Source organism: Rhipicephalus microplus, chromosome 3 (genome assembly GCF_043290135.1).
Source record: "Rhipicephalus microplus isolate Deutch F79 chromosome 3, USDA_Rmic, whole genome shotgun sequence".
NCBI lineage: Eukaryota > Metazoa > Arthropoda > Arachnida > Ixodida > Ixodidae > Rhipicephalus > Rhipicephalus microplus.
The window spans coordinates 247,183,234-247,197,584 of record NC_134702.1 but is presented as its reverse complement, the minus strand read 5'-3'; the positions used below and the strand labels follow the sequence as shown (position 1 = coordinate 247,197,584).

The 14,351-nt window shown below is 46.1% G+C and overlaps 1 protein-coding gene across 1 annotated transcript in view; it reads right to left on the bottom strand.

The window, feature by feature from the left end:
* Positions 1-869: 869 nt before the first annotated feature.
* Positions 870-14,351, bottom strand: part of LOC119161403 (monocarboxylate transporter 12) — a 106,756-nt gene continuing 93,274 nt past the window's right edge. Inside the window, exons 3-5 of the mRNA XM_037413881.2 lie at positions 9,416-9,559; positions 5,856-6,659; positions 870-1,174 (exon numbers count right to left, since the gene is read on the bottom strand). Of these exons, the coding sequence (XP_037269778.2) occupies positions 1,026-1,174; positions 5,856-6,659; positions 9,416-9,559 (1,097 nt within the window). The 3' untranslated portion in view covers positions 870-1,025. The remainder of the gene's footprint in view (positions 1,175-5,855; positions 6,660-9,415; positions 9,560-14,351) is intronic.

The following is a 14,351-nucleotide window of genomic DNA, read 5'->3' as shown; positions in this document are numbered from 1 at the left end:
CTTGAGTTTGCATGGCGCTGAAAGTATGGTGCGAACCCCAAGTCTTTCCGCTACTTTCTTGACGTTGCGTGACAAACAACGAAAATATGGCACAACAAAATGTCATTGTTGAGTCAAAGGTTTCTTTTTTTACTCTTAGCCAGTGTTGGAAGTCTGCGCTTCGAGAGTGCGTATTCTATGTTCCTATCGTGCTGTTTTCTCCACGCAGTTTTCAAATGAAACCCCAACACCAGCAAGGATTCCTAGTAGTAATGTGTGCGCCATCTAGTTATGGCCACATACATGCACGAATTTAAGCAATAGTGACAAATGGGATGTGCGCGCTTATCAACAGGCGTGAATGGTAGGCTTGGACTACGTCAGACGAGGCAGTTAGCCGAGTTGGTGCAGTTCCATCTTAAACGGATAATAGCGCGACAAAAAGAGAGACGGGAAAGAAAAGGCAAGCTACAGCGCTGAAAGCTTTTTCTTTCACCTCCCTGTTTTTGTCGCGCTATTATTTGTTTAGATGGACTACATTATTGCAAAGGCTTCTCCTTCTTTCTCACTTCATTTGACACCGAGAGTACGCATCTGGCTTGGTAGATTTAGGGCCGGATAGTGATAGCACCTATAGGCACGCGCACGCTTCCCTTCCTAGGGGGTGGAGGTACATCGCAGCGCGCCCCCTCCTTCTCTACCAACACGATATGAGGCGGACATACAACCTGCCCCCTTTTATATGACTAGGAGCGGGCGCCCCCCCAGGTACCTCCCCGCCCTGTGCGCACGCCTAAGTTAGTACACCAATACTCTGAGTGCACACCTCCACTCTGTTGCAATTCATCTTGGCATGAGAGGGGGGTGCACTTATATGGGCAACGTTACACTTCACTTCTTATAGTTTTATTATAATCAGCTAAGAAAAAACAGCAAGGTTTAGTATGTGTTCCATTAAATTGTATTGCGACAGACTTCGCATTTCTCATAACATTGAGGAAGACAACATTGCAATCCAAACGTAATAACAGATGCTGCGGCATATTTTAGCCGTTCTGCACGTCGTCCGTGCGGTGTGAGGTGCGCTTCCTTGTAGAACACACGAGCATTACAAACACGACTGCCATAGCAAGCACCATACCAGCCAGTATCCTAAAGAGGTTGTCATAGGCTCCACGGGTGTCCCGGAAATATCCTGCGAATAAAAAGAATCTCTATGTACAGTGATTTGAAAATCAACAGAACAAGTAAGTCTCATTTTTCTTGAAAGTATTATCATTTTTGAGCTTCCTTGATCTTGAATACCCGATTCCTCTGTTGTTGTGATGACCTCATAATTACAGGCGTCGGGGAGCTGAAATGGATTTACTAGTAGAATTCCCTATAGAACATCTCTTCAACGCGAGAGCGTTAAAAACACTCGTGGGGTCTTTGGTTGTCAGCGAAAAATTATCATCTTATTCAGGACTGTAAAAGTAAGAAAGATGTATCTGAAATAAATATTAACGTAGTTCATTTGGAGTGAGAACCGAACCCAGGCCATCTGCGTGGCAAGCAGTTGTTCTGACCCGAAGTGATGCCATAAATTTTTCTTTCATTTACGAATCACGGAATCAACCCCAGTAATGGTGAACTAAACTCAACAGCATTCGTCATAGTAAAATTACCTTTGCGCACACGTGCATTGTTGCCAATCGTATGAAGCATTTAATCAGTCAGCAAACACACACAAGCATCCAGAACGAGAGGCTACTCCCGAATTGAGTGAAAAATCTCAACAACACTGGGCGCTTGAGCAGCTTCTTCACAGAAGACGGACTCCATAGACCGTGGTGGCTCGGCGTGTTATAGCATTACCAGACTGCATAGAGTATTTTTGTGGGGCTCCCTTTAAAAGTGAAAAACCTACTAACATGAGCTGTGATAGGAAGTTTTTTTTCTGATTGTTGTTTTTGGACGGTCGCCTTCAAGGTGGGTTGCAGAGTACAATTTACTGTCCATGGCACATACATTGACTTTTTATTGAGTCACGTTTTCACTGGTAGAGTGGAAGTGTGCAGCTTATTGGTTGTGATTCCGCTCAAGAAACTGTATATAAAATAACATGTAGTCGTAGGAGGCGCCTCAACAAACGCATTATTGAGTGGCAGAAATGTAGAGTCGCACAAGGCCTAAAACGCGAAGATTAAGTATACTGTATAGGCCAATTTATTAGAAAGCGTTTGAAAAATGTAATCGGTATTAGCACAAAAACAAACACTATGTGAACAGCTGCGCAGGTTCAGGTGTTGCCTAAGGCAAGTTTTGGTTTGGTCTGTGGGCTGTGTTGTGGGAGTGCCTTTTTTTTTTGTCGTCGGCCTATGTACACTGCGAAGACGCAAACAGTCTACCGGTGGTCTCTCGAAGACCCCGCCCGCGCCTTGTCGTGCTCACACTCTCTCGTTAGCCAATTCTGTAGTCACATTGGAGGCACACGCACCGACACCGACTAAACATGCACATCTGCAATTTATTAGACGTGCTCCCTGTTCTGCCATTGGCCCTCTCCGTCTACTCGGTGCAGCCTTCACCAGAATGGGCGCGGTTATAAACCCAATAGGGAAATGAGGAAAAGACTACTGTTGTGCGCTCGAGCTGCCTATTAAGACGCCGCGTAAGCCTGGGAGAGGGTATTGTTAAAATAGTGGTTCAGAAACCTCGCAGTGGTACTCTAGTGCCGACGAAGTGCTCTTTTTAAAATAAATTTACGTTTTCATAATCCGCATTGCGTTAGCGCACTTCAAATCATCCGCGTGCAAAAGCGGATTTCTGAACGTTACTGGGGCTCTTTAATTTTCCACTTCTTGCTACTCGCGGGCTGCTAAAGCCAGCCAATGCACGCTCGTTTTTCTCAAGCAGTGACCTCCCCCCCCCCACCCCCCCTCGTGGCGCACTTCTAATTGGCGTTCGTATTTCTCGGGTTAGACGGTTCTGGCAACCTGCGGGAAGCCCGAGAACCGCCAGACGCTTCCAGGACAATTTAGTCATGGAAGCTCTCTGCAAGATTTCGTGCAGCTTTCAAGCAGGTTTCGGGCTATCAGACGCCACAAAGATCCTTCCTACGTGCCATACGCGCTCGCCGCCATCTTTGTGAGGGCTTGACTTATGAACTTGAGTACTGCGCCTTCGCTTGTCATTATATGTGGTGTTATCTTTCAAAGCATGTTTCGCCGTGCGAAATGAGGTGTTCACAAGTGGCGGCGAGTGTTTGAAGCTATTGTTCATCGCTTTTGTTATGATTCCCGTGAAGCTTCCTGCTGTGAAAAACGCGGCGAACTGTTGCTTGCTACCTGCGTCATGGACATGCCTCAATAGTGTACTACACGTTCGTACGCATGCATGGAGACAACTTCGGAATTATTTTTTGTAGTAGTGATTTTTAGAGGCGTGCCTGTTTTCTGTGTACTTAACGAAGTCGATTCTGGTTGAACTAGCTCGCTCAGTCGTATGTTTGCGTGCGCGAACCTTTTAGAATTTGACTACTCGATTATCAATCTTCGATGGTGATAAAAGGCTCCAGATTGCGAATGTTGTCTTGAAGTGTGTGGTTCTCGCTGGTCGCTAACGGCGAATCAAAGTCGACGATTGGGCCAGCTGGTTATAACTGATCTAAGTGTACTCCGCGGTAGAACACACGGACGGGAAAAAGACAAGGACAAGCGCAGACTATCAACTGAATGTTTATTCCCGCATTGCATATATATATATATATATATATATATATATATATATGACAACCACGAAAAAAGGGAAGAAAGAAAGGAACGAAAGTAGCATTAAAAAAACTTTAGACTTTTTATACGCGAAACACGAGGCACAATATCGGATGACTTACACGCATGCGCCATTTGCCAGAAATTGAATCTCCTTAACTAAGAGGGCAACCGATGGCTTGCTCACGCAGTTGTCGGATTCTTCAGCCATTCTCTCTTCTTCAACAACCATGCGCGTGTGATCATCTTTGTGCCTGTACAATACAACTCTATTCTTAAACAGCGCAAGGCAACCACACCTGCTGACATGCTGAGCTAAGAAGCCCTCGTTGCCATTGCGAACATTGCATGCATTTTCGCGCAAGCACTCGTTGAGGCACCTCCCTTTCTGCCCAATGTAGCACGCAGCACATGATTGCGGAATCCAGTACACTACATTCATGACACATCGGACAACCACGGATTCGTGCCTGACACTGCAGGAAAGCTTAGGCCTACTGTTTGCACATGTCAGTTTGGCGAGCTGGGAAAGTTTGTGTGGGGCTGAAAAAACAACCTGCACGCCTAGGCGTTGGCCGACCTTGTTTACCCGGCACAATAACTGGTGCATGTCAGGGATCACCACGACTTTGTCATGTTTGCATTTGTCCGTACGATCAGCCTTCTCTCCACTTGTGTACTTCATACTGTCCTAAGCAGCTTGAACAAACAACAAAACAGACACATAGGTAAACTGCACTCTAAATATTGGAACGCGTAAAGTGATAAATTATCGCAATGCAGAAAGCGAGTGACACTGTACTGTTAAATAATCGGGACATATAAACTAGTAAATTATCACAATATCTGCATTAACTCTTTCCAGCATGGCGGTCATCCCAGGTAAGCAGCTTTTCTCCAGTTTTTCTTCTTCAAACAAGTGAGCCCCCCGCGTCGCATTTTCGAAGGCACATCTTTAACGCGACAGCGTTAAAGAGTTTGTTTCCCAGAAATTTCGGCTGCGGCATCGTTATTGGCGTCATTGGTTGTGCCCGAAAAATATATCATTCTTGAGTTATGAAAAAATAGAGAAAGGTGAGAAGAATGTAAAATTTTGAAATATTCGGAGTCTGAGTAAGGATCGAACATGCCATGGGTCGTTTGCACGTCATGCGGGTGTTTTACCACATAGCTACGCTTCTACAAGTGTGTAGAGTGAAAATAACTTCATCTGCTTGGAAATGCACTGAAAGTATCTTTCATGCTTTACACACACTCACGTGCTGTATACAGGCTTCACAAGTCAGCATTTACTATTGCCGTAATAGTGCGTGATACAAGCGTACCTTGCCATCAGCGTCAGAACATAATTACTTCATTATTTGAAGCCAGTCGCATTCCACAAAAGGCACACGTGCTACTAGAACATTAAGGCCACGCATTGGGGCTGAGCAAATTCGAAAAAATTTGATACACTAAGCGTTAGAAGTGTGCACTAAGAACAAAATATCGCTTTCGCGTTCAACTTTTGAGGACGATTATCAAGGCTCCCCCGATTTTAACACGAAAGAGTTTGATGCCGGGGTCCCGCAAGACTTCACTGACGTATTTCTGTCACGGAAATGACGTTTTTTTTAAAAAAACAGCAGGTGCATAAAAATGAACAAAAGGAAAAAAATGCAAATTCAGAGACCCGGGACTGGAGCCGACGACCTATCCGTTCTCGACTTGTGAAACGCACTTTGCCACGACGAGGACCACACCACACTTACACTCTTCAATAGTATACCAATAAAGAGCAAGACTTCACTTCACGCAGAAAGAGCGTTTAAACAAACTTGGAAGTTAGAAAATGAACTGGCTCAGGAATAAAAGCAACCGAGCTGCACTGACGACGGAATAGGCTGGTCATGTGATGTTGTTTACTACATTATAGCGACGGCAGTGCTAGCCTCTCCAGTCGTCGCCCTCGCTCCCAATAACGTGGCATCAAGAAACAAAAGACAGGGTGATTGAAGAAACTTCCGAAGGGCCTTTGTCCTGCAATGGGCGTAGTCAAGCCGATGATGCTTATGATGACATTTCTGAATTAGTCACAAACATTTCTTTACATTCATTCAAGTGTGAAAGTACGCGTCCACTTGCCTATGATAGATGGGTTGGTCAGCAGCACGGGAACCAAAAGGACTCCAGAAGCACCGGACAGGAGAGCCACGGCATCCGTGCCGTAATAGTCTGCCACCAGCACGTGTTTCATTGTCATTAGGGTAGCCAGAGCAACTGAAGACGCTGCTCGCACAACTACGTGTGTCGCACTGCTGGTCTGAGGCGTCAAGAGAAGCAAGCAGCCCAAGACGAATGCGTTACCAGCCGTCAAGGTGGTTCGCCTCACTAGTCCCACATCTGCTACTAGTGGTAGTAGAACTCTTCCAAGGATCTCAGGCGCGGAAGCGTAAGTGACTGTAAGCTCAGCATGTGCACGAGAAACACCGCTGTCCAGAGCGTAGTCGACTAACGTTGAAAGGTGCACGGCATTGACGTAATCTAACAACACGGATCCCGTCACAACAGCATAGAAACTGGGCTTCAGCAGTGGATGTGGCATTTGTCGAAGCATATGACGAATCTTCACGGCTTTGCTACTCTGAACGGGCCGTGCCTCTTTCTGTGGATATCTGGAAACCGGTGACTCCATTCTGTCCCGTTTCAACCATTGAGGCTCTCTGAGGACAATGGAGAATGCCATCACGTGCATGCTGAGGGCTGCGTATATCAGCAAAGCACCCCGTAGGCCATACGTCGCTCTCAGATAGGACAGCAACGCCGGGAAAACAATGGCGCTCATGGGGTCAGCAGCAAACTTGATGCCGGAAGCGATACCTCTATACTTTTGGAAGTACTGCATTATTTCCACCAGGTTGCACATCAAGACAATGCCAGCTCCAAAACCTGTAAAAGCACAACGAAAAGAAGCACAATCGTGGAAGTGTAAGCACAATTGCCTAAAATCAGATCTGTATCACTCTATTTTTCCATATTATGTTTCTTTTTTTATTGACATTTAGCAGAAATTGCCCTGGACCTTTTTTTTACAGAACACAACAAAGATATGCGAAGAAATTGTGAAACAGTGAACTGATCTATACTTGTAAATTTAGGCTCAAACGGCAAGAATATGTGACACACACAAGGTTTATTTGTCACATTATTTTGTCTGTGATCCATGAATTTTGCGCTATATATTACTTCAATTGGGTACCAAATAGCCAGAACAAGCACCTTGGTAAGGTGATACTATGCTCTGTCTAGAAAATCGCAGTTTTAAGTGATCACCCTTCAAAGGACGGAATCATGACGCTCTCTATCGCTAACTTCCTCGCAGGTTCAGTTTCGAAGCGTACCTCCGTTCAGTAACAACTTTTCCGCAAAGGCGATGCAACGAACACAATAGTCGCAAATTGAGAGGTCAAACGAAGAGTGGCAAGCAGATCGAAACGTTTTCCACGTTTCTTACGCACAAATGATGCACGAAACATATTTATAGGTACAGATTAATGCGAATTAACCTTGCAGTTTTTACATCACTGTGTCTGAAAAGCGCGCCCTATTCACAAACGGAAACTGTACAACGAGTGCAGTGACCTAAGTGCACCCGGTAACTACAACAGAATTGTTCCGGCGCAAGCCCAAGGTCTACAGCTCCAGCCATCGTGAGATAAGTGTGTGCACGCGTGAGCATCCAACTCCTGGCGCCTTCTCCGGGGGAGGCAAATTACGCTTGGGAGATAAGAGCGCACGCCGCCACGTTGTGAGCATCTGGCGACGCGCGCCCATTGCACCATCTCGCTGGTAATGGTGAAAACGCGATAGTTGCCCGAGACGTCCATCGGCGGCGGTGAATGGTAGATATAAATCGGTTGCCCTTTTCAAGTCGAACAAGGTGTTCCTTAGTGGCTCAGTGTCTAACGCCTCGCTATCACAAACAAGGGGTTGGACGTTCGATTTCATGCACCGGAGTCTTTTTCAAGATAATTTTTTTTCTTGAGCGTTCATATATAAAGATATGTGTACGGTGAATGACGTCCACGTCGATGCCGGCGGCGAAATGCAGCCGAGAGTGTCCATATGATTGCTATCGCAATAAACTGAACCAATATATTAGGAGATCCTAGCATCCCAATGTGTTTGAAGTTCGCGATTAGTGGGTCGCCGTAACATAAATTTGTCATGCTAGGGCAGTAAATGAAGTTTCTGGGAAAAAGGCTAATTGAAGAGTATGCTAACGCTGCCGTATTGCAGAAGTCCCTCCTCAGTTTTATGCTTGGTTCATTACTGAAAAATATCGGTTCTCGGGACTCGAAAAATAAAGCCATTGATCTCCAGAATGACTAAAATCTGGATGTATTTGATGAAATAGACAGTTTTGCTGTGTAGTTGTATTTCAGCATATTGTAGCGAAACTACGGGGTTGTTTAAGCTAGACACATCTGAAGACCATCGAGACGAAGAAGCGTTGGAGGAATTCCGCACAGGCAACCAATGACAAGTCAATAGAATGATTTCGGAAAGCACTCATTGGGGGTTTATTTATCTAATAAAACTTAAATTTACTCACTCCGCTAAGTCACAAATACAAAACATGGAAAATGATGGCATACCCCTCGCCTTGCATGACTGGTTTCCGGTGGTGAGATGCGCTGTTGACCCCGAGTCTGCTCACACCAAAAAGGGCCCAAGTCGCTGCCTAAATAGAGTTTTCCAGCATCCACGGGTGCGTGGACCATTCAGGCAAGCCGAGAATAACCAATCCCAACACGAGTTTTCATGGTCATGTGAAGCCTGCCTAGCAACAAAACTGTAGCAGCTTTTTGAAACGGGCATATTCTCTGAAACGGTCTTGATGCACACATAATTGCTCAAATGACGCTCCCCGATTGCCCCCGAGGACTCAAGCGGCACCTCGCTGGTTTGGGTCAGTGGTGGTAGTGGTTAGCAGAGGAGAAAGGCGCCTAATTTCCGCAGCCTAGTCGGGAGAACGGTGCAGGGTCTGGTTTGGGCAAAGCGCACAGTGACCGACCAGATGCAGGTTTTTCCGTTCAGACTCTCATTCTTAGCCGAGGCGCCCTCCTCGAGACAAGTCGTTAAATAGTGCCTCTAACAAGAGCATCTAGCAAATAACGAACTCCAGCGGTAGCTGAAAAAGAAAAATCTTTCCGCGAGACATCGCCTTCGCGACAAATCGTGACAGCATGCAGCTCCTCACTAGATTTATGGAAGTGTGTCCTGGCCACGAACAGCAAGTGACAGGTTCGCGAGCCGCCTGTTTGAAACAAGCGAAGACTGCGGTGTTTTTTTTTGTGTGGTACCGCACTACATTTACGAACAGAAAGTTCTCGTAAATATGGTACGCCTAAAATAAATCCTGACAGTGGTGGAGGCTAATACTATAAATACCGCGATAATCAAAATGTGCGATTTTATTTCGCGCTTTTTTATATATTGCTAAGGGAAAAATAGCAGTCACAGAAATTTATTGCAAGGAGTAGCTTGGCGAAGCGCTGTCCTCGCATAATGGCAGCAGAAGATAGTGGACAGAGTACAACACACACAAAAAATTAAGGCGCGTTGAAGTTTCTCAAACATAACAGCAGAGAGGGCTTCCCTGCTATAAAAACTTTACAAATGATTGTTGTAGAACACCTCACCATGGATGAAACCAAGGGTAATGGTAATGGTAGCAATGTTTGGGGACCACGCTGAGGCTAAGATGCCGACCCACAGGAGAATACTTCCGATGACGCCGATGTGGTAGAGGGACGTATATCTCTGCAGGACTGCGACGAAAAGACCTGCAAAGAAATTGTGCCACAATTATTTGTTCCTTAGCATACGTTTTGTGCATATGCATGCATGGCAAATTTAAGCAGGGCTACACGAGAAGACCCGTACATGTGGTGTAGAACTCTTAGCACTATTCTGAATGACCACGAACTTAGGTGTCGCGCTGTGTGATTCAAGATGAGGTGCGGATGAGTGTTAACCCATTTGTAAGCATCAGAACAGTTAGGATGTGCGGACGTGTGGCCCTTATCACTTATTTATTTATTTATTTATTTATTTAATGCATACTGCAGACCTTCACAGGTCCAAGCAGGTGGGCACGGTACAAGTAGCAAGTACATGGTAGATACTCAAGTCACGTAGAAAAGGAAAAAGGAAAGAATTCAACTTTCATGGGATAAAGTCATGAACTGTGCTGAAGCGGATATCAGGCCAAATTACTTGCCCGAACCACAGAATGGGCTATGCGATCAATGCCTCGATAAAAAGCGCCGTCGGAAACAAACTGTTGAGACGTGTTTCAATAGCACCATCCCCGTTTTCATTTTATATTGTTACAAGGTTGGTGACGTGGGCACAAAGTGCATTTACAAAGAAAAAAACCACAGGCAAGACTAACAATGGCTGATGGGCACACTCGCGTGCCTGTCAGCTGCTTGTGTACTTTCCATTCCTTTACTTTATTTATTTATTTATTTATTTATTTATTTTCAATACTGCCAGTCTCATTCCGAGACCATAGCAGGTGGGCGTACAGAATGTACATGCAGATGGTACATTAACAGAAATGTAGTGAAATGACAGTCATCACAAAGTACAAGCGCGAAAAATATACAAATTGTTTACATCTGCAAAGACAAAGAAACCATCACCAAAAAGAACACAAATTTTGCATGAAGTGCAGTGGTACACAGGCAAACAAATAGCTAACTTCCAAACACTCCAGTTGACACTTGTACACTCCACTAATACGCTTTCACTGGTGGCGCAATGCTTCTGGTAATGCGAGTATTGCCGCATTAAGAGAACATATTTTCTAATTTTAGTGCAAAGTCGGATACCGACTTCGCACTAGTTATGGAGGAATCCAAACTGTTCCATTCCCTTATGGCAAGTGAAAAAAAGGAGTGTTTGAACGTGTCATTGCGGTAAGAGTACTCTTTCAGTGTGTATGAATGTTTGTGCCTAATAACGCGGGAATCTGACGGACGGATGTACAATGATGGGTCAATTTTATAATGGTTGTTAAGTAGCTGAAAAAGAAATTTAAGGCGCGCTTGTTTCGCTCGAATCGCAAGTGTTTGGAGGCCAGAGCTTGCTAACATATTTGTAGGAGAATCAGTGCGCTTATATTTGTTGCAGATGAATCTTGCTGCCTTCCTCTGTACGTTTTCTAGCTTTTGAATGTTATTGACTGTATAAGGAAACCATACTGTGTTAGCATATTCTAATACCGGCCTTACGTAAGTAGTATAGGCTAAAAGCTTGGTTGAGTGAGGGGCCAACCGAAGGCATCTGCGAAGATAAAAGAGCTTGCGCAGAGCAACCGCAAGTCATCCGCGACTTCATCTCTGTAACAGGACCCCCGGGCGTTGGAGCGCCGTCTTGTTGTGAGTTGAGAAAAGTGCGACAGAAGTAAGGTTTTATGCGTGAAACATGGACAATGCCAACAATTGACGAGTTTGGCAACGTATTGGAGTGCAATGGCGCTATCTCGCAGTTGACGTCGCTAACTTGGCGTAAGACTAGGTAGGGTCCTGCGTATCAGGATAAAAACTTTTTCGAAGAGACCTACATGGCGACACGGTGTTCAGGGGAGCACGCGGTCACCTGGGAAAAACGTTATACTACGATGCCGGTGGTCACAGCAGGCTTTTTGCATATCCTTTGACCGGGTGAGATAAGAATGCGCAACTTGACGAGCCATGTGATCCTGATCAAAGGCTTCTCGAGCGTACTCGGAAGCAGGTGGCTTGAGAGGCAACGTTGTTTCAAATGGTAATATGGGGTCGCGACCATACAAAAGATAAGAATGTTAGAATACCGTGGTGTCATGTCAAGAAAAATTATATGCGAAAGTCCCATAGGTCTACGTGGTGTCCTTGTCACGATAATCTTCAGGGACGTGCTTTGAAAGCATCTCTGCGAGCGTGCGGTTGAAACGTTCAGTTAGGCCATTAGTTTGTGGATGGTAGGCAGTAGATAGCTTATACACTGTGGCACACGATCTGAGAGGTCGTCGACGACTTTGGATAAGAAAGAGCAGCCGTGGTCCGTAAGCAGCTTTTGTGGTGCAACATGGTGTAAGATTATGTCATGACGAAGAAAATCCGCGGCGTCAGTGGCACAACTGGTTTGTTGGCCTTCGTTGCACGCAACGGGTCGCATAATCTGTGGCGACGACGATCTTTCTAGTTCCCAGTGTCGTCGTTGGAAAAGGGCCAAAAGGTCGAGTCCCACCTGATGAAATGGTTCAGATGAGACTTCGATTGGGTGAAGATATCCAGCTGGCAGCAAAGGAGGTTGTTTCCGGCGGTGGCAGAGGTCGCAATTGCCGACATATCGATGCAGTCCTGGCCAGAAGAATCGACTTTGCATGCGGTCATATGTGTGGGCAACACCGAGGTGTCCAGCTGTTGGCACGTCGTGAAGTTGTTCAAGTAAGGCAGGCCATAGATGACGAGGAATAACAAGCAGAAGCTAAGGGCCTTCAGTGTTGAGGTTGCGGTGGTTTAGGATGACATCATGCAGCACGACCATGCGGGATTCAGCATTATCACTGTCACACTGGATGGCGTCGATGATAGTGCGCACTGCCACATCGCATCTCTGTTCAATGCGCATATTGTTGATGTCAGTTAACGTCATTACGCTGCTTTCCAGGTCAGGAGCAAGGGGATCAGGAGGATCCACTAGATGACGAGAAAGACAGTCTGCGTTCTCATGCAAACAGCCAGACTTGAAGCTGACTCTTAACAAAAATTCCCAAACTCAAAGCCCAACGACCAAGACGTCCAGTCGGGTCCTTCAGAGATGTCATTCAGCAGAGGGCGTGGTTGTCCGTAACGACGGAGAATATGCGACCATATAAACATGGCCGGAACTTCCTGACGCCCCTGAATAAGGCTAAACACTCCCTCTCGGTGATGTAATAATTCCTTTGAGGGGAGAAAGCAGGCGACTGGCGTAAGCTATCACGCAATGTCTGCCGTGGGGCCACTGAGTGAGAACTGCGCCAATAACGTGGCCACTGGCGTCGGTGCGAACTTCTGTGGCAGCAAAAGGATTCAAGTGAGCAAGTATGGGTGGCGTAGTTAAGTAGCCGATGAGAGCGGTGAACACTTGAGCCTGCTCAGGGCCTAATGAGAACGTGGTATCCTTCTCCAGCAAATATGTGAGTGGCTTGGCAACGTCGGGGAAGTTTTTGACAAAATGACGAAAGTACAAACATAAGCCGATGAAGCTCCGGACGTCGAATGTAGAATGGGGCACAGGAAAGCTACGGACGGTGCGGATCATTTCGGGATGTAGTTGGACGCCAACGGCGTTTACAAGATGGCCCAGAACGGCAATCTGATGGCGGCCAAATCGACATTTCTTGGAATTGAGTTTTAGCCCAGCTGTTCTGAAGACTGCGAGAATTGCAGCTAGAAGGGTCAGGTGGCTATCGAAAGTAGATGAAAAGACTATCACATCGTAGGTAAGAGAGACAAGTAGACCACTTATAAAAACGAAGGAGAGAGTCCATCATTCGTTCGAATATGGCACAGGCACAACATAGTCTAAAAGGCATGACCTGAAACTTGTATCTACCATCCGGTGTAATGAAGGCCGCATTATCGCGGTCCATATCATCGACAGAAATCTGCCAGTAGTTGGACCGAAGATCAATAGACGAGATGTATGTAGCGCCATACAGGCAGTCCAACGCGTCATCGACGCGTGGTATCGGGTATAGTCTTTTCGTGTGTGTGATCTTGTTGAGGTGGCGGTAGTCAACGCAGAAGCACCAAGCACCGTTATTTTTTCTCAAAAGAACGACAAGGGAGGCCCAAGGACTACTTGATGGTACTATGGCACCTTTGTTGAGCATTTGTTTTCCGATTCCGCTCGGATAACTCTGCGCTCAAAGAGGGAAACACAATAGGGGCGTCGGCGAAGAGTAATGGCGTCACCAGTGTTTATACGGCGCTGAACAGTGGATGTTTGATCTACAGGTCTGCCGTTGAAATAAAAACAATGTCGGTATATGGCGCGAGAAGGCGATGGATGTCGTTGGCTTGCGCTGGATTGAGGTCGGGTGCAATCATCTTCGATAAACGTTTTCGCAGAGAACGGGTGCTGTTGGCTACAGGAGACTAAAGTAAACCAATCTAGGTGGTGAAAACCGCTGTTTCGAATTCGTCAGCTTTAGATACGCTGGCCAAGAACATGCCACGAGGAAGCACTTGAGGGCACAAGCTGAAATTGAGAAGTGGGAGCGATGTAAAATCACAGTGACTGTCAAAAGCGTATGGGGATTGGCGATGTTGCGGCTCAAGAGAACGTTGGCGAGAGAAAGGAGAACATATTGACCATAGGTAACCTGTGGCATTGCGGTCAAAATGACGTAGGCGGCTGCCTGAGGTGACAGTCGCACATTCTGAAGAGAGCACAGGCACGGTGGGGTCGTGTGGGGTTCAGCGACTATCTGAGGCAGGTCTGGCTGTAGGACGCCGGTAGCACCGTCAATAAGAGCAAATTCATTCGACAAGAAGTCCAGACCTAGGATAAAGTCATAAGGGCAGTGGTCAATCCCGA